A 20,774-nucleotide genomic window follows, 5' to 3' on the forward strand; every position below is an offset into this window, starting at 1 on the left:
AGGCAATAAAATATCAGTGTATTGTTTTACTGTTTTTTCTTGGGATAAAAATAAATATGTGTTTATTTAGCATGTTTTTTTTTTGTTTTTTTTTGCCCCCCCTGGCTCGAATGTCAAACTCCGCCTATGCCCCCTACAGTTTCGGAGTATATATATATATGAGAAAACTGTCGCAAACTCGTTGTCAACTCCCCCCACTGATAAACATATCAATTCAACCACTGATAAAAATTATTGGTTTTGATGAGGGGAAAAAAAAACTATTCGAGTGTAGAATTCTACCTCTGGACGGACCATCACTGTACATGCTATCAAGGGCGTATATTTTCTATATACTCACTATACTCGGACATTGTGCTTATTTTTATTTATGTGTATCAGGAAGCTACAGGACATCGTCTTTCAAAACATGACCTACTCGAAAGAGAAAAAAAGAATGAATGCGTTATTGTACCCAGCACTTTTGAAAATGCCCTTCCGAATGCGTCTCTGTCCCCAGCACATTTCAAACCAAACTGACACCCGAGCCATGTCCACTGAGGTATGATTCTCAGAACAATATTATTATGTTGAGATAGTGTATATTTTTATTGTGTTACCAAACGTAATCAGTAACATTATGGTTAAAAATCAATACTATAAGAAATATTTCCGCTATTTATTTATTTTTAGTTTAGCCTACAGCTATAGCTACTTAGATTATGCATTATCAAAATAAATGTTACGTTACATTCTTCTATCATTTTTCTGGTGATCCGAGTTGTCTATCGTAACGATTGACCAAAGAAAGTCAAACACGTTTAATTTGTTTATTACAAGTTTGTTTATTTTATTATTGAAGCTTAAGACCGGTGGTACTGGTGGTCTGGAGTGCCCCTTACTCGGAGTTGATGACACTTGCCAACGCTTGTAGCTAAAAAGGAAAAAGAAAATGTATCAATCTTTTATCAACATCATTTATACACAAGGTCAAACTAGCACAGAGTTGCATGTGTGAAGTTGCAATGCAATTTCTCGTTTACTTATAGTTCTGTTTGTGTAAATGTGATTAAATAAATATAAAAAGTTGCATTATTAGCTAGCAGCTCTCGTGTCGGTTTATGCATTATATATCAAGTCAGCACAGTATATAACGTTACTAATTCTGAGGCTGACGACAAGCTAAACTAATGCATAATTTGTAGAATTTCATATCGATTTATAGGCGATCTGAGAAACACAAATAAACCCTGATAGAGGAACGGACAAAACACTAACTTACAGAAAACAAGCAAGTTTGTTTGCTAATGAAAATGCTAACATCTAAGTTACAGTATCTAACATACTAGTAAGCCGGTAACAGACAGCGAGCATAATAAAAAAACAAACAGACAATAGCAAACATCCCGACTCACGAGGTCACAATTACAAGAAATACAAACATTAAACACAGTTTATTATAAAGATACTTACAAGTGCAACAGCAAGAAGGCCAGGTCAGCATCGGTTTTGCAGGCTTCGCTTTCTTTCAGTTCTCTCTATTCTGAAAAAGCCGGTCCGTTTTCTCTTTCTTTGTTCCTCTGATAAACACTTCCGAGCTTTCTTCTTCTTCTTTTACATCAGCCATCACGAAAACTTGAAGAACTCAATATCTAGCGTTACCTTTTTCTTATAGCTAGCCGGCTCCTGGATGGATGGGGACGTGTACGCATGCGTGTGCTCGTATAGTGCCGTAAAGCAATTCGTTACCTCGCGAGACCTGAAATCTCACGATACTTCCTAACACTGAGGCGAGCCGCCGGCCCAAAGTTGCAAGGGTGGTTTTGCGGCTCACAGGCACCAGGGGGGTGCGAGACGATCACCATTCAACACGAAATCAGTAATATAAACATTACAATGACTCCAAAGCTGTTCAATTAAGGTAAAAAAAGTTACTTAGTTCTGCTTTAAGATATGAAGTATTTCTTATGGCCAGTTAGATTGGCATATGCTGTACTTCATGGATTTATGTATCATAAGTCTGAGATGTTTTATCTGCACCATCATATTACAGAAAACTGCTGGTGTAATTATGCAGTTGTGGAGACCAATGATGATTCCACAGCAATACATGCATATACACTACAGTCAAGAGTTTGGGGTCAGAATATGTTTAAGGTTTTTATAAGAAGTCTCTTTTGCTGCAGTTATTTGATAAAAAAACAGTAATATTGTAAAATATTATTCCAATGTAAAACAGCTCTTTTCTATGTGAATTTATAGTAAAGTGTAACTTCATCAAAGAATCCTGAAAAAGAATTGTACACAACTGTTTTCAACATTGATAGTAATAATGAATATTTTTGAGCATCAAAATATAATTAAAAATTAAATAATGATTTCTGAAGGATCATGTGACACTGAAGACTGGAGTGATGATGCTGAAATTCAGATTATATTTTTAAATATATGAAAATAGGAAACAGTTATTTAAATTGTCATAATTTTTAATAACATTATTGTTTTTTTGTATTTAATCAAATAAATACAGCATTGGTGAGCAGAAGAGAATTCTATTAAAAAAACTTTTGAAAGGCAGAGTGCGTGTTGTGATTTGATTGACGAACCGAACGCACAGTATATAGGCCTATGTGATCCAAAGTAACTAACTAACTACTTGAGTAGTTTTTTCATTGGATACTTTTTTACGCTTACTCAAGTAACTTTCAAGATTATTACTTTTACTTTGAGTAAAATATTTCTATAAGTACATGTACTTTTACTTCAGTACAGTTTTTGGATAATCTACCCAACTCTGCAGAGCTGATCAGCACAGTTCAGATATATATCAATGTGCAGATATTCTTCTGTTTTCAAACTAAAATAAAAATCCCTACTAATTTAATTAAAGGTGCCATATGGAATAATTGAGGTAAAAATATCCAAAAAATGAGCTACACACATCAAAAGAATGAGAAGAAATAAGTGCAATGATGTCATTAAAAAACTGACAAGTTATAGTGCTGCCGAGATATAACCTAAATTAGCATGCTAAATTACTAGCCCCGGCCCGGCAGGTGTCGTAATACCAGTTTTGGCCATGGGAGGCGGTATGCGGGCGGGCAACATTACCACCAGCCAAACTGCAATAGCTGAGTAAGTCACGCCGGCTTGTGTGTACTTGAACCTGATGGCAGTCGTGTGGAAATACAGCCCACTACTACATTTCAGTTCAGGGAAGAGTTCAAAAAATGATTGATCAATATTATGCATGAGGAATACATTTTCGTGAGTTGTAACATACTGTATCTTTCAACAGTGTTTGTGTTCTTTTTCCATTAGCTAGTAGAGATGATCAGTTCACGTGTGCTATGGATCTGTCGTCTAACATTTACAAGCACCAAAACTGCATTTATTGTTTGAATTGCGTAATAAAATGAACAGAATCTGAGAGCTGAGATCGGTCTCCGTGTCCTTTTCTGTGCATGACAAAATGGATGTGGCGTGAAAGTGTGTGAAAAGTTGTGTGTCTCACGGTGAATTCGTGAGAGTTGGCAGCTCTGAAAGGCGCTAGCTTGGTCCACATTAGGGAATGCTGTCTGTCAAATTAATTCAAACTAATGATAAAAAATGTAACATGAACAAAACGAACACCATAAACTAAAAATGCCTGGGCTTTAATTTTCCCATATCGTCGAAATGCACCGGCTTGTCTATGAGACGGCCTTTATAATTTAGTATTGAGATGTTGCTCATTTAGTCTCTAGTCTCTGAAAATCTCCAAATGATCCACGTGAAACTGCGGCCTTCCAACCTTTTACTATCGTGTCAATTGATTTGATTAATATACACAAGGGAGACAGCAACTCAGCGCTCGCCCGTGTTGTTTGAAGACATGAGAGTGCGCGCGGCCGTGGAGGTATTTCTGGAGGTATACTGCCCCCATCTGGTATGGAATATGGTGTATGATTTGATTTTTTATCCCAGAGGGCATCTTTAAAATCGTGTGCATCAAATTGCCTATAAAAGTCATTAAATTCATGATCTATCTCTCCCATAGCTATCTCTCTCATAAGTAGCCATAGCAGCTCCGGAGCCGGTTCTGATCCAGGGTCAGTTTACTCCAGAGGTTTTCAGCGCATGCGTCTCTATTGATGAGGCTCCAGTGGGCCTGACAGTTATATCTATAGAAAAGTTGAGGGATTGAGGGAGCCAATAGAAAAAAGGCTAAATATAATTGATTATATACATAGATTATAAATGCATATATTTGAAAAAAAATTCTCACAAATATCATAAAAACAGTTCCGTAGATCATTAATCAGATCAGATAGGTGGAGGGTTTAAAAGCTGAAGTGTGTCACTCATATTATTTGTTAATCCATTAATTTATAATGTTTAAGTAAGAACTGTTATAATGTTTTAGCAGTGATGCTTGTTCTCAGTGTTACTTACACAGCACGTCTAGTTTCTGTGACCACAGGCATCAGCTTCTGAAGAACTTCATCTGCAGTGTTTTGTGGGACACTAATCGAAAATAAAAAAATAATAATGCTCATTATTAATACTAACAATAATAAAAAATAATTCATATCATAATGCTAGAAAACATATAGTCACATTAGCTGGGGAAGCAGCACACACACACACACCTCATTCAACCTCGTTTCGTTCGTTCACACACACACACTCACAAACACCGCATTCATCCTCGTCTCGTTCATTCACACACACACATCATTCATCCTCGTCTCTTTCACTCACTCACTCACTCACTCACTCACTCACTCACTCACACAAACACACACACCTCATTCATCCTTATTTTGTTCACACACACACCCCTCATTTATCCTCGTCTTGTTCACACACACACACACACACACACACACACACACACGAGATGCTGATCTCACATGGACATTCCTGATCATTTCATACACTTGCACTGCAATGTCTCGTCGTTTCGTCCCTGTGTGTGTGTGTGTGTGTGTGTGTGTGTGTGTGTGTGTGTGTGTGTGTGTGTGTGTGTGTGTGTGTGTGTGTGTGTGAACGAGATGAGGATGAATGAGGTGTGTGTATGTGTAGTCACTAGTCACTCTTCCAGCTGAAAGTAGAGCTGAACGCCATCAAGGACATTCACTGTTTTATGAAGTTTACTTTGGCCGTCCGCGTGACGTCATTATCATCATCAGGAGGATCCGCGGACGTCCACTTGCTGTCACTATTAAAACTTCATTTTGGAAAAATACTTTCTATTAACTTGCTGTTTTACAGTATTTCTGAGTTGTTAAAACACTAAAATCCATTTGCAAAACCAAAGTTGCAAGTGTACAAACCACTTTATTGATTGAATCACACAGTTTGCAGAACTTTAAACACTTCTCATGTGGTTAGACACAACTAGCAAATCAGAATCACTGTTTCAGCAAAACTGTAAACACATTGTCATTCTCAAAGCACATGTAGCATTGTGGTGCACTTCAACTCAGAATGGCACAACACAGCCCCAAAAGTGAAATACAAGTAACACACTGTTGTCATCGGTAACACACAATCACTCAAAATTGAACACACCTGTTTCAAATCATTAATGTGTTGCACCTAATCAGTAATGTGAATTTAAAGCCATGTCAAATCCAAATGGCATGTGTGATTTTCACAATGGAGGGCATGAGAGAAAGTGGAAGTGGAAGTGGTAGTGGTAGTGATGGGCAGATCGAGGCTTTGTGAAGCAATGAAACAGTTGAAGCAAATGTGCTATATTGTTTCGAGGCTTCGAATCAATCCGACACCCGTCTCCATGGTGACACCTAGTGGTCAATTGCAGGTGTTGATCTGAAACAACCTTTACAACAATGTGTTTTTTTATTATTGTATTTTTAAAATATATGATGCTTGTAACCTGTAGTCTCTTCACATTGCATAATGTTATTTTGGTCATGAAAAATTAATATTAATAAAACAAATCAAGCCACAATGTCTCACTTTCTTATAGATTTTTATTTAAAAATATTAATTTCTCTTCTGTTGTTTCTATTAATCTGTCTATATTGTGCACACAGAATGCCTATTTTTAAAGTCTTTTGCTGTTTTATGAAGGCAAAAAGCCATATAATGGTTTCGATTTTAGTTCATTGGCAAAATATAACGCGAGAGACAATATATATATATATATATATATATATATATGTGTGTGTGTGTGTGTGTGTGTGTGTGTGTGTGCGTGTGTGTGTGTATGGGGGAGGGGGGGGGTGTTTTAAGCAAAAAGAGGCCTGTGACGAATATCTACAGTGGCGTAGATCGTAGAGCGCATAGTTCTTAAAAGAACGATTACAGTTTTTCTCGATTGCTTAAACACATTTCTTGAAACTATGCCTCTTATTCTCAAAACAGTAAACACAAATCCATAACGTCTCACCCAGTTTCCCAAACAACCTATTTTCAGGTCAAAATGAAACTCTACATTCAAAACCATTCACTCTTGCTGAAAAAACAAACTTTGCCCTCAGACAGGACACACAAGCCCTCAAAATAACACACACTACAACATAGTCTAACAGACTGGTCCAATAAATTCAAAACAACATTTCCAAAACTGGTAAGTTATGTTACTTGTGGTTCCCCTCCTCACAAACTTTTTCACATGACAAAAGACACAACCAATGGATACATTGGCGCATTTTTATTCATTCATGTACTACACAGTACCACAAAAAAAAAAAAAAAAAAAAAAAAAAAAAGATTATTCCACCTCAGCCTCCTGCCTTTGGTCTGGGTCAAGCCAATCACATCCACATCACAGGCTATATTAGCCCTAGCCCGGCAGCAGAGGTAAAATTCTTTTGCCTGACTCACCCCTGTTTTCCTGTTTTTCTCCCTGAAATTTCTGATGATGGAGGCGAAGGTGAAGTGACTCAAATTAGGCTGTACTCGTTGTCCAGCCTCCCTCATAGTCATGCCATGGACAAGGACATGATCAACTCAAGTGGCTCTAATTTCATCTGAGACTGCTTTTCTCCTCCTGCTTCACCACCATCTCTTCTACCTCATCCTTCACCACGTCCCCCTCTTCCTCCTCCTCTCCCTCCTTCACCATGTCCTCTTCCTCCTCCTCTCCCTCCTTCACGATGTCCTCTTCCTCCTCCTTCACCATGTCCTCTTCCTCCTCCTTCACCACGTCCTCCTCTTCTTCCTCCTCCTTCACCATATCCTCTTCCTCCTCCTTCATCGCATCCTCCTCTTCCTCCTCCTTCACCATATCCTCTTTATGGTGATTCTCTTTAAAGAGGATTCACCATATCCTCTTCCTCCTCCTTCACCATATCCTCTTCCGCTCCCTCCACGTCCTCTTCCTTCATTTCTTTGTGGATCCATTGTTCCAAAACTCAGATGAACTGACTCTGGCACTTTTAGGCACCTTGAAAGTTCTGAATGATGTGTGTTAAATTGTGACTCTCAGTGTTTTCATCTGGGTAATTGTGTGCTAAGTGAGCTGAAACTATGCTGACTTGAGTGAACAATATTGAATGCTAGTGCTTTCTAAATGACCACATGGTCTAGGCAATGAGAAATTAAGGGATTTGTGTGTAGAGTTTGGCAGTGATTGTTCAACAATTCTGATTCATGTGTCAAAACAGGGAATAGTGTTTATAGTTTAGGGAAATGGGTGTGCTTTTTGATAAATGGCATTATGGTTTTGAAATTTTAGTTCAAAAGCCTGGTTATAGTGTTTAAGCAATTGAGAAAAACTGTAATGTGCTCGAGTTCGAGCCTGGCTTTTGCCGAACATGAGATGTAAAAAGTATAAACTAACATTGTCTCTAGCGTTATATTTTGCCAATTAACTTAAATCGAAACCATTATATGGGTTTTTGCCTTCATAAAACAGCACAAGACTTTAAGAATAGGCATTCTGTGTGCACTTTGCTCACGCGATCCTTCCCGACCGACCTATCTATCAAACCCTGATTCGGCGGAGCACTCCACCTGATGAAACACTTAGAAGCTTCATTTAGCCTTTGTCACGTGACTGTGGGTGTTTTGAATCACGCTTCGGATCAGTGTTTCGAATCATTTTTGCTTCGGGATCTCGCAAAGCTTCGGAACGTCTGTTTCGCGTCAGCCATCCCTAGGAAGTGGAAGTGGACGTGGACGAGGAGGAGGAGGAAGAGACAGAGGAGGAGGAGGAATAGACAGAAGAGACAACGGAGGAGGAGGAGGAAGAGAGAGAGGAGGAAGAGACAGAGGAGGAGGAGGGGGAATAGACAGAAGAGAGAACGGAGGAGGAGGAGGAAGAGAGAGAGGAGGAAGAGGGAGAGGAGGAGGAAGAGACAGAGGAGGAGGAGGGGGAATAGACAGAAGAGAACGGAGGAGGAGGAGGAAGAGAGAGAGGAGGAAGAGAGAGAGGAGGAAGAGGGAGAGGAGGAGGAAGAGACAGAGGAGGAGGAGGGGGAATAGACAGAAGAGACAACGGAGGAGGAGGAAGAGAGAGAGGAGGAAGAGGGAGAGGAGGAGGAAGAGATGGAGATGGAGGAGGAAGAGATGGAGGAGGAGGAGGAAGAAGAGACGGTGGTGGAGGTGGAGGAGGAGGAAGAGACGGAGGAGGAGGAAGAGAGAGAGGAGGAAGAGGGAGAGGAGGAGGAAGAGATGGACATGGAGGAGGAGGAGGAGGAAGAGATGGAGGAGGAGAAGGAAGAAGAGACGGTGGTGGAGGTGGAGGAGGAGGAAGAGACGGAGGAGGAGGAGGAAGAGATAGAGGAGGAGGAAGAGGAGGAGGAAGAACAAGAGCCATCATTTCTAATGAAATTAGAGCAACAATCATACACCATGGGTGCTTCTCAATATCCCTCCTCGTCTCCTCGCTCCTCCGTCCTCCCTCCTATGACCCGGAAACCGATCGAGCTCAGCCATCTTGAAGGACATCTCAATTCTCTAATTGCACCGTGAGGAGTCGAGGATCGAGGAGATAGGAGGCTTCCTGAGGAGTCATAAGCGAGGATACACAGGTGCATCCTACGCGGAACTGTTATATTGACTAAACGTGACGCACGTGTCAATTCTCCTCCCCCTTCACATCGGTCACAATCATTTTAATTTATACTTTACCTTTGCAGTTTATATAAACCACATATCTCAGATATTTCAACAGTATAGTCTATCTTTATTATTATTTATTATGAATTACCAAACTTCAACAACATAAGGGCAGATCCTTTTAGCGCTGCTGATGACACTGTGGAGTGACGCTCGAGTGATCATATTCCAATGTATATAAAAAAGCTTTTATTCGATTCCTCTGTCCTCCTTTCCTTTCCTCGCTTCCTTCCCTCACGTCCTACAGGGGGTGGAGCTGAGACGCAAGGAAAGGAAGCAAGGAAAGGAAACGAGGATGCACAAATAAGAAATGAGAAGCACCCCATGTTCTGGTTCATGGAATGAGTATGAGGGAGGCAGGACTACGTGTTCAACCAAATATAAGCAGGTTCTCTGTGGCCTCCATTGTCAGGACATTCAGAGAAGAGAACCGGTAAGTGTACTATCATTTATGGTCCCTCAAACTTACAGTACAGTATGTACAGTTGTGGAACGTCTCAGTAAATTACTGTAACCACAAATTGATACTTTTCTAGCAGTATTACAGTAAAACTAATAGTATTACTGTAAAATATATATTTAATGTATTGTACATATTTGGTGACATTGCATTAGGTCTGTTTGTACAATTCTAACAAGCGGTTTTATTTGCTAGAATTGAAAGACTGCCACATGCCGATGGAAGGAGAGGTATGTTCTCACAACAGCAGGAGACCATCATTGTCAATATGGTCCTTCAAAATAATCTCATTCGTCTGCGTGAAATAAAACAGCGAGTTGAGGAAGACAACGAGAACTTTGAAGGAATCAACAGTGTGAGTCTCTCCACAATTGACCGTGTCCTGAAACGCTACCTGATAAGTTTTAAACAAGCCTACCGCGTACCATTCGAGAGAAATTCTGAGAGGGTAAAAGAGCTACGATATCAATATGTACATGTTCAGAGATTATACAGCACTATTGAGTTTCTGTACATCTTCACTGTTGAATGAAATGCAGCACATGAATACAGAGCCATGAAGCCTGGAATGCTATATCATTTACGTTATATCAAAAATTTACTTATTTTCATTTCTATAGAGAATGTTTCAACTGGATTCCATGGAGAGGCCTCATGAGTGCATCTTCTTGGATGAAGCTGGCTTCAATCTTGCCAAGAGGAGAAGAAGAGGCCGCAACATTATTGGTCAACGAGCCATTGTAGAGTTGCCTGGGCAGCGTGGTGGCAACGTGACCATTTGTGCTGCCATCAGCAGCTACGGGGTCATTCACCGCCATGTGACTTTGGGACCTTACAACACTGCCCATCTTATTACGTTTCTGTATGCTCTACAGGAAGCATTACTGAGACGTGAACAGAGAGGTGATGAGCAGGCAGAGCATCCCATGTACGTGGTAATCTGGGACAATGTGAACTTTCACCGTGGTCCTAGAATACGTGAGTGGTTTGAAAATAACCCACGTTTTATAAATGTATGCCTCCCACCATACTCGCCCTTCCTTAATCCCATTGAAGAATTTTTTTCTGCATGGAGGTGGAAGGTCTATGACAGAAATCCATATGCACAGGAAAATCTCCTTCAGTCAATGGATGCAGCATGTGACAACATTGGAGTGGAATCGATTCAAGGTTGGATTCGTCATGCTAAAGGATTCTTTCCCCGCTGTTTAGCAAGGGACAGAATTGCCTGTGACGTTGATGAGGTCCTGTGGCCTGACCATGCCCAGAGGCATGATGCTGAGGCAGAATGATTCTGAAACATTGCTACCAACATGCGGCATATATTGTTTGTGACTATATTTGTGTGCAGGATTGTGCAAGTACTTTATAATAAACAATTTTTTCCCCCTACTATGCCTTGAGTGCAGTGTTTTGCATTTATCTCTGTAGTGTGTAATGACTGCTGTGTAGTGTTTATGCATTAGCTGGATGTGTGTGATATCTGAAAACAGTGTTTGGTGTTGGGTAAAGATAACATAATTCTGAAGCAATTGTTTGATATAGCAAGACAAGTCAAAGGTTTTGACAGTGTAGCTTAAGTTTGGTGATTTGTGTTTAAGGTTTTGAGAAAGCGAGAGAAATTTTCAAAAAATGTGTTTTAGCAACTCAGAAATACTGTATTACTGCAATCCAGTGAATGACAGCCGTCTGTGTCTCCCATTGTCTTACATTATTGTCAGTTTAGTGTTCAGTGACTCATTTACACACAAACAGAAGATAACATGTATGCCTTCATCTCCGAACACATTATCTGTGTCTTACATTTCATAATGAACTCAGATAAACTCAGTGCCAACTCGTTTTCAAGCAGTTCTTCTACATGAACTGGAATGAGTGCAAAGGATTGTGGGAGATTGAAGAACACGAAGGACACACTTGATGCATCCTTCAAAATGATCTGAATTAAAGACACAAAATGAAGTCTGTCTTCAAAAGATCCTTCAAACTGAGACGGCCTTCAGAGGCGCTTGATGACGTGGCAGTTGAGATATGCAGCCTTACTAGGACACAGCCACGGTTTGAGAAACACCCACAAATTATGGACAATATCCCAGAAATCAGTCTGAGCCCGTGATTTAAACACCTCTGATCTCTGAGTTTCTCTTTGTTCATAATGTTTTAGACTGTAATGATTGCACTCAGTGTTACTTACCCATCACTTCTGCCTCCAATTAATTTGTTCAGGTCAAACTCCTGCAGTGTCTCCTCTGAGGACAACATCACAAACACTAAAGCTGACCACTGAGACGAAGAGAGTGTCACAGCACGTAATCCTCCATCTGTATGAGGTTGAGCTTCGTTGACTAGGGAAAGATCCCCCAGTTCATTCAGACAGTGAAACAGATTGATGTATTTCTCTGGAGAGGGATTCTCCCTGATCTTCTCTTTAATATAGTCAACTGTTTCCTCATTGTTGTGAGAGCTGTTTGCTGTCTGTGTCTTTAGTTCTTGTAAGAGACTCTGATTAGACTCCACTGACAGACCCAGAAGGAAACGAAGAAAAAGGTCCAGATGCCCATTTCTACTGTGTAAAGCCTCATCCACAGCTCTCTGATGGAGATCAGATAGGGACACTTTGCCTCCATTAGTTGGTTTGGTAATCTGGTCAAACACATTGATGTTATTGTTGATAAAGGAGAGATGCACATATAGAGCTGCTAGATGTTCCTGAATGCTCAGATGAACAAAGCAGAAGACTTTCCCCAGACACAAGCCCAACTCCTCTCTGAAGATCTGAGTGCACAATCCTGAGTAAACTGATGCTTCTGCCACATCAATGCCACACTCGCTCAGGTCTTCCTCATAGAAGATCAGGTTGCCTTTCACAAGCTGCCGATACGCCAGTTCCCCCAGTTTGACGATCATGTCTTCATCTTTCACTTTCTTCTCATAGTCCTTCTCATGTTTGATGTTGGTCTGAATGAGCAGGAAGTGTGTGTACATTTGAGTGAGAGTCTTGGGAATCTCTCGTCTCTCTGCTTCACTGCACATCTCCTCTAGAACAGTGGCTGAGATCCAGCAGAACACTGGGATGTGGCACATAATAAAGAGGCTCCTTGAGGACTTCAGGTGTGAGATGATCCTGTGGGCCAGACTCTGATCACTGATCCTCTTCCTGAAGTATTCCTGCTTCTGTGTGTCACTGAAGCCTCGTACCTCTGTCACTCGATGGACACACTCAGAGGGGACGAGACTCGCTGCTGCTGGTCTGGAGGTGATCCAGATGAGAGACGAGGGAAGCAGATTCCCCACAATGAGGTTCGTCAGCAGCTCGTCCACTGAGGCTGATTCAGTCACATCACACAACCTCACATCGCTCTGAAAATCCAGAGACAGACGACACTCATCCAGACCATCAAAGATGAACAGCACTTTATACTCATCACTGGATATGGCCATTTCTCTGCTTTCAGGGAAGAAGCGATGAAGAAGATCTGAAAGACTGAGTGTTTTGTCCTTCATCAAGTTGAGCTCTCTGAAAGCCAGTGGAAATATGAGCTGGACGTCCTGATTCTCTTTCCCTTCAGCCCAGTCCAGGATGAGCTTCTGCACAGAGACTGTTTTTCCAATGCCAGCGACTCCCTTTGTCAGCACAGTTCTGATGGGTTTGTCTTGTCCAGGTAAAGGTCTAAAGATGTCACTGCATTTGATCGGTGTGTCCTCTGTTTCTGCTCTCCTGGACTGTCTCTCAATCTGTCTCACCTCATGCTCATTATTGATCTCTCCACTTCCACTCTCTGTGATGTAGAGCTCTGTGTAGATCTCATTCAGGAGTGTTGGCTTTCCCTGCTTTGATATTCCCTCACACACACACTCAAACTTCTGTCTCAGATTTGATCTCAGTGTGTTGAGGACTTCAGCAGCTTTAGAGTCATGGCTGGAAGATTACAATAACACATTATTACACAAGTCAGAGAAGTAAATAAACATAAATTACAACGACAGTCCTGCATTTTACCTGAAACCAGGACTCATGCGTTCATGAAAGTCTTGTGGTTGAATCACAGGCATGAACACAGTTTTGTTTTTAACTGGTCTGGATGGAAGATTTGACCTTAAATCAGAATGAAGAGGGTAAAGAATCAGACACACTGATATTGATGTAATTGTGTCATTAACTGAGTAACACACCAACAGCTTTTACAGTGTGTGAATGTATTAACAATACAATACATAGAGCTTTACACAAGAGCACAATCATCATCATGAAAGGGACACTTCACCCATTTGCATTAAGCTTTGTATCTTTAGAAACCCAGTCATATTTCTGAATGGTCATTGTTTATTTCAAAATGACGATTTTTACATCATAATAAGCAGGAAGTAAAATACTTAAATCCTTATTTCTCCCATCTCAGGAGAAATAAGGATTTAAGTGTTTTACTTCCTGCTTATTATGATGTAAAAATCGTCATTTTGCGTCACGATAAGCAGGAAGTCACATTTCATTAAAAAGTGTAGAGACTACAAACATTAGCTCCTCATTATTATTCCAGGGTGTTGGACCCACTCACCCTATTACAGATCAGTGGGTGGGACTTCACTTGCAGAAACTGAATCAATATCCGCCATCTTGTTTGGAAGCTAAGCTAACAAGTGCTGTGGAGATAGTAAGTATGATAATGATGGACGAAACTAAACATGATATGGAAGAAAAGGGTTTTGAAAGTCTGCTGCTCGAATCCGATGTTCGTGGATATCTTTACGAGTCGCAGTATAGTTTAGAGCAGCTGAGGCTGATGGAGGAACAGGAGGCGGCTGCCCGTCGCGGTCGAGGAGCCCGGACTGGCTCGAGCTGAGGCGGATTGCTGTTGCCTGTACTCTCGCTGTGTGCTACAGCCTACGGATACAGTCCGTCTGCTGCAGAGAATTTCAACGATGGCAATTACTCCTGGACGAAAGCTCTGAATCAGACGAGCACACGGACGTTTGTGTTGTGTTGTGATGTGAACCAACCTAGATTCGCCTGACTGAACATCCAGGTATCATGCAGTAATTCACCATATAGAAAAAAATACAAATGAGGAGTAATTCACTAATGAGTTTGCCAATGTAACGTGAACGGGGTTTGTTGTTGTGGGAAGAAGGAGGCAGGAACCGGAGAACATTTAAACATTTTAATCAGTGATGTAGTGGTGCCTGGAGAAGTGGGTATACTCTTAATTTATGCCAATATTTTTTTAAGCGTCCCAGCAAAGGATGAACGCTCTGTGTTATAAACAGTGACATGTAAGACTACTAGTCTTGCATTATTATTCACTATGCAAGACTATAGAATATAGAGTATAATGAATACAATAGAACACATACAGGGCTCCAGACTAACTTTTTTCACCTCCGTCCTGGAACAGTCCTGAATGACAATTTGAACCGTCCTAAAGTGAATGTCAACCGTCCCAAATTAAAAACTTTTGTTTCTTTACCTGCTGTTATCATCCATAGCTGTTAGTTAACTAAAACAATTCAGATTACTAAAATATAATGGGTTTAGTTCATCTGTAATGCATTAATTTACAATTTAGAATTTCTCTAAAATTTCCAAACCTACCGTACATACTTCCAGAGGAAAAAAATCTATTAAGCAGTTAATATGAATGATTTTAAAGTTTGAACATGCAATACAGATACAGATTTAACTACTGTGACTTAAAAAATACCGTAATTTTTTTTCAAACAAAATTATTATTTATCTTGCATGAATGTTTGCGCTCATTACATTTTTACAATGGGGAAATGTTAAGAATTTACACAACACGAAGCTTGATTTAAATTGTTCAATTAAATTGAAAAAAGTTGCACAAATAAATACAATAAAGATACAAATAAAGACAAAAGTTTTTGAAGGTCTAACACTATATTCATAGACAGAAACTGAATAAAGTAATCAAATGGAAAATAACATTAGATATTATTTTAGTCCAGAATAAATTAAATAGGCCTACATAGGCTATCAATCCTGATTCCTTTAACTTTACTTCCTTAAACTTGTTGTTTTGACGGTTGCTGTCTCTTTAAGTGCTAGGGCACAGATTCTGTGTTCATTATGCTGGCATGCGTTTTATGCATAGACAGTAAGGTTTTATGCTTATTAAAGACAAAACCGACTATGTTTAGACTATTATACTCACGAAGACCGAAATTGACACAGTTTTGCATGTTAAATTGCAATATAATCCGTGAAAAATAACTTTTGTTACTGGCCAGCTGTTCTTGAGACGGATTTTCTATGAATGTGCGCATAGTCATCCCAGAGAGCGCGCGAGCACTGATCAGTTTAAAATCGCCTGAATGTTTAAACTGGTAAGACTTAAAAAGACGTGCAAATCGTAAACTTCATTCACAAAGCACTGCTAGCCCGATTGTGCAAGTGAATATCCCGTCATGTCCCGACTCCTGAACGCGAGTGTGTATTATCGAAGCAGCGCTTGATGCTTGCCTTCCACAACATTTTGAGAGAAGAGAAGACGCGGCACCGCTGAACACTCACGCTGTTTGTGAAATTGCGTCTGGCATTTTATAATCTGTGTGGATTACGATTGCGGGAATATCACGCATTATAATTAGGAGACCTGCGGGAATGATTAGAATTATGCGCAATACCCGCGCCGAAATTCGAGCCCTGTGAACACACATACAAAATGTCTTTCGTCCTGTAGGCGTCCTGGAGAATATTTCTGTTCGTCCTAAACACATTTTGTATCGTCCCCAGGACGATAGGACGCCATTAGTCTCGAGCCCTGACATATAATCAGAAGTATTCTTGCATATCAGGGCTGCACATATGGTTTTCTAAATACCCAGGTGCCTGCCAGGTCCCATAAATTATATTGTTAGGGGGGTTCGGGGGCATGCCCCCTCCGAGAAAATTTAGATTTTCCTGATCTCGAAATGTGCATTTTAAGGTGTTTTGATGGCCAAAAAAATTGACAACAATATCTTTAAAAACATGAAGTAGCCTATTTGATCAGATTCTTAAACATGAGAATCAGTTCCAGTTTCAGCGACTTTTCTTTACTAAATTAATCAATGTTTTTTGGACTAATCTGTTAATTTAATTAATGGTTCAATTGCTCACTCAAAAAGACAGTCACTTGTCGCCACCCTCTGGCTAAATGATGCAAGTGGCGCAAGTTATACAAGCAGTGAAAAGTCAAACACATTCGAAAAAACGTTATACAAATATATTTGAGCTACTTGCATCTTATCTTGCACTGTCGTTAACTGAAGTGAAGCGTCGCGTTGGGATTCGCGCTCGGCTTGCGCTTCTATGAACAAAAATACTGCATTCTTTGATTGGTCTCACGAACATTTTGACATTGACGAGCAGGTGAGTGCTGAAGCAGATCAGATGAGAAGGTCAGTTATCGTCGCGATGGGAGAATCATTGAGTTAATCAAATTAGAGTTAATATTACGGGTACGACTCTAACTGGGTGTTTTTTTATTCACGAAATTGGATTAGCAACTGCAATATGCATATGCAATGCCGACTGAAAAGGAAGTGGGTATACGCCGTATACCTGCGTATACCCTGCACTACACCACTGATTTTAATAGTAAAATGAACAAATACAAAACGAAAGTATAAGCCAGCAGCCCCTCATTGACGACTGCTGTAACGTTACACAACAGAAACAAAAAACAACATAAAATCAGGCCTGTTTCTCTCTCGATCTGCCATCTTCACTCCTCATTCTATGCTTTCACTCCTCCGTGAGAGACGCGAGACCAGCGCGTGGTGTCTTTCATTATCACTCACGCCACCGGCCTCGCGCCGTCCTCTTACGTCCCTCACCCTCGATCGTCCTGCTCACCAAAGCCAACTAACTAGAAATTTTGTGTGAAATGAATTTCAAACTCTGGTGGCAGCTAACGTTAGCCTTGTAGACGGAAGAGTGATTTCTCTGATGTGTGCGCAGTTCCGGATTAGTGGGTGAGGCTTGTGGAGCTGTGCAATGTGGTGCATTGTGGGAGTTGTTGTCTTACAAACAAATGCGCCCCTCGGTTATTTTCTGTCTTTTCTCGGTCAAGAGGGCACCAAATTAAAAAAAATGTAACATTTTTTTCCAAATTCAAAAATTTCACAAATTCTTTTACATTTCGACTACATATATGATGATCCACTTTCAATAATGATTGATGTTGAAATGGGGGAAATGCTCCTTTAAAGGATAATTCCAGTATTTAGAGTTTATTGTGTAGTTTGTTTTGAATGAAATAGAGTGGTGGACTTAGAAATTTTGACAATGGGTCCTGTCTCGACTTTTTTAGATTCGCCTGTGACACCTTTAGACTGGACAAACATGTCCATAAAACAACCCTAAACGTTCATTTTCAAAACTGTGCAACTCACAGAGTGGTTGGTGGTGTTCGTTGATGATTAAAAACAAATATATCGGCGCTATGTATGCTTTCAATCCGTGTCGTTTGCTATTGTGGAACTATTTTTTCAGATACCTCACAACCGCATATAAACTTACGCTCGATATTTGAGTCTGAAGCGTTAGCACACTCCCGACCACTTGATGGCGACAACCAGGACGCTGTACGGACACGGTGTCTAGCGCACCGTAAAAAAAGTCACAGACACAGTCGAATATGGCAAGACGGAGAACCGAGCGAAAAGACTACAAATGTAAACAGACCCCTTTCCTTTTCCGGTAGCTAGCGCAGTAATATCAACGAGCACTGACATTAATGCGATTTTAACAAATGACAAATAAAACACGACAGAAACGGTATTTCGCTACGCTACTTGTTTTGGAACATCAACGAACACCACCAACCACTCGGTGAGTTGCACAGTTTTGAAAATGAACGTTAAGGGTTGTTTTAAGGACATGTTTGTGCTTGCCCATAGACACCCAGTCTAAAGCTGTCACAGACGATTATAAAAAAGTCGAGACAGGACCCATTGTCAAAATTTCTAAGTCCACCACTCTATTTCATTCAAAACTAACTACAAAATAAACTCAAGGTGTTAAATACCGGAATGATCCTTTAAAGTCCCCGTGAAACGGAATATTGAACAGAGGGCAGGGTTTTACTCTAGCTCTCCTCCTCTCCATCTCTCGCTCATAGCAAACTAACGGTTTGAGGGGAGTGGTTAAGCGTTTCCCCACCCAAACTGTGAAACCTACGTCATCAGAAAAAGAAACCGTTCCAGACCGGAAGTAACTTTTCAGATTTTGATTAAAGATTACTAAGGTAAAACATTTTTTTAATATATATTCACTAGCACGGATTAATTGTTCACCACAAGACTAGTAATATGCGCTAACAAAGTAAATAGGTTCAATTTTGATTTCACGGGGACTTTAATAGACCTAAACTTGCAGGATCTCAACTTAAAATGTATTTGTTCAAATCCTTACAAAGCTTACCAACATCTGCTCAATTTTACACCCACTCCATTATATAAAGGTGGAGAAAACCTCAGCTTACATTTACTTGATGTCATTGCTAGTGTTAGACTGACTGAGATCAATTATGAGTCTAATTCAGAAGTGTCACTATAAGCACATCTTTTATGTGGGCGGCAGTGGCTCAGTGGTTCATGTGGGTTGTCTACGAACCGAAAGGTTGGTGGTTCAATCCTCGGTTCCACCTGGCCAAGTGTCGAGGTGTCCATGAGCAAGACACCTAACCCCAGCTGCTCCCGACGAGCTGGCTGGCGCCTTGCATGGCTGACACCGCCGTCGGTGTGTGAATGAGCGTAGGAATGGGTGAATGTGAGGCAATATGTAAAGCGCTTTGGTGGCCATTAGGTCTATGAAGGCGCTATATAAATGCAGTCCATTTACCATTTACCATTTATATAAATGATATACCTGAGATTAGGCCGTTTGTCTCCACTCTTAAACGCTAGTGGATGATCCATAGAGCGGTCACTCTTCACAGACACACAGCTGGACTCTGGGTTTGAGCTCTTCTGCTGGACTGAACTGGAACAGAGAACAGATTAAGTTTAATCCTCTACATTACTGTGTTCATTCTTTATGAGAGGAAAAATTTTAAATAACCATCCATTTTTAATCAAAAAGCACTTTTGAAGAAACTTTATGATCTTTTTATTTAATATTTCATGTTGTTTCAAAACAAAAACACAGGCAGAAATAGGTAAAAGATATGTATTTTTCTATAAACTTTCTTTGATCTGTGTGTCTGTGGGCTGGGTAACTCTATTTCTGAGATGTGACACAATATTTAACAGTGTTAGTTGAAAGTACTTGTGTCCTGGAGAGAAATCTCCATCTCTGGATGATTGTGAATCAGCCATGATGAAGATCAGGAGAATCTGATGAGTTTGATCTCCTCCACTGACTCTGATGAACAAACATTCACACACAATATTAAAATATTAAATTATTAAATAACCTTCATGATAATTCTGGAGTGTGTGAGAAAAGGGATCATGTGACTGTGTTAACTGAAGCCAGACCCGGCTCCCACCCAATCAGAAGCTTGGCCCACCCTGGCCCCACACCAGCACTTTATGAAGCCAGAACATGTGTTGAGGATAATAAGAATATTAACACTCTTTTAAAGGTTTCTAATGATGACAGTACATCAGTTGACCTTTCAAAACCTTGCTTCTCTCTCAGCTGAAGCGACGCCATTATTTTAAAAATTGTCAAATTTCTGATTCATCTTCTGGCCATTTTAAAAGCAGCAAAAGCCATCCTACAGTCTCAGCATGTTCATTTGAGCAGTGCAGCTGAAGTTGTGCAGGGATGTCTTGGTTCACTGTAAATCTCAGAGAAAATGGCAGTGGATTTCAGCAGTCCGGCGCTGACATGTCTACTGTTGAGCTCTCACCAAACCCTGGAAGGACTGTGAACCCCTCCTATGGGGACTCTGGCATTGCTTCAGCTTTAGGGCAAGAAGGGTCCGCTTCTGAATCTGCCACTGAAGCTCTGAGACGACACATGTTGAACACACTAGATACAGCTGTATCAGAGATAGAAAACAGGTTTACACAGCTGATGCAATCCTCTCAGGTGTAATGCCAAAATCCAACACATTTCTGGACATCCAGTTGCTTGAGGCTCTCTGTAGTCTTGCAGGGGTTGCAGAAAATGAGCTGAATGAAATTCTTGTTTCCACACCAATGCTGTCCAAAAAACCTCCATCGGATGCTGAATGTCCTGCTGTTTGCAAACTCTTGCAGGAATATAAAGATGCATTTGCAGGTCTTCATCAGTTGTGTGTATCTGCTG

The 20,774-nt window shown here is 40.5% G+C and overlaps 2 protein-coding genes across 2 annotated transcripts; one reads left to right on the plus strand and one right to left on the minus strand.

The window, feature by feature from the left end:
* Positions 1 to 4,027: 4,027 nt before the first annotated feature.
* LOC148997686 (NLR family CARD domain-containing protein 3-like) lies at positions 4,028 to 20,174 on the minus strand. The gene is made up of 7 exons (XM_089120357.1): positions 20,134 to 20,174; positions 19,785 to 19,880; positions 19,386 to 19,499; positions 13,515 to 13,610; positions 11,709 to 13,433; positions 4,414 to 4,485; positions 4,028 to 4,142 (listed from the first exon to the last, which is right to left on the minus strand). Exons 1-7 carry the CDS (start codon positions 20,172 to 20,174, stop codon positions 4,028 to 4,030), a joined length of 2,259 nt encoding a protein of 752 aa, XP_088976483.1.
* Positions 9,396 to 10,806, plus strand: LOC120494873 (uncharacterized). The gene is made up of 3 exons (XM_089117919.1): positions 9,396 to 9,487; positions 9,710 to 9,992; positions 10,135 to 10,806. Exons 1-3 carry the CDS (start codon positions 9,396 to 9,398, stop codon positions 10,804 to 10,806), a joined length of 1,047 nt encoding a protein of 348 aa, XP_088974045.1.
* Positions 20,175 to 20,774: the final 600 nt, after the last annotated feature.

The sequence above is a fragment of the Pimephales promelas genome, chromosome 2 (genome assembly GCF_988280905.1).
Source record: "Pimephales promelas chromosome 2, fPimPro1.hap1.1, whole genome shotgun sequence".
NCBI lineage: Eukaryota > Metazoa > Chordata > Actinopteri > Cypriniformes > Leuciscidae > Pimephales > Pimephales promelas.

Coding starts and splice junctions, on each gene's coding strand:
- LOC120494873 (XM_089117919.1), top strand. CDS start 9,396: ATGAGTATGAGGGAGGCAGGACTACGTGTTCAACCAAATATAAGCAGG. Junction 9,488..9,709: donor ACATTCAGAGAAGAGAACCG/GTAAGTGTACTA, acceptor TTTATTTGCTAG/AATTGAAAGACTGCCACATG. Junction 9,993..10,134: donor TACGATATCAATATGTACAT/GTTCAGAGATTA, acceptor TCATTTCTATAG/AGAATGTTTCAACTGGATTC.
- LOC148997686 (XM_089120357.1), bottom strand. CDS start 20,174: ATGGCGTCGCTTCAGCTGAGAGAGAAGCAAGGTTTTGAAAG. Junction 13,434..13,514: donor CGCATGAGTCCTGGTTTCAG/GTAAAATGCAGG, acceptor GTAATCTTCCAG/CCATGACTCTAAAGCTGCTG. Junction 4,486..11,708: donor ATTGGAGGCAGAAGTGATGG/GTAAGTAACACT, acceptor ATTTTCGATTAG/TGTCCCACAAAACACTGCAG.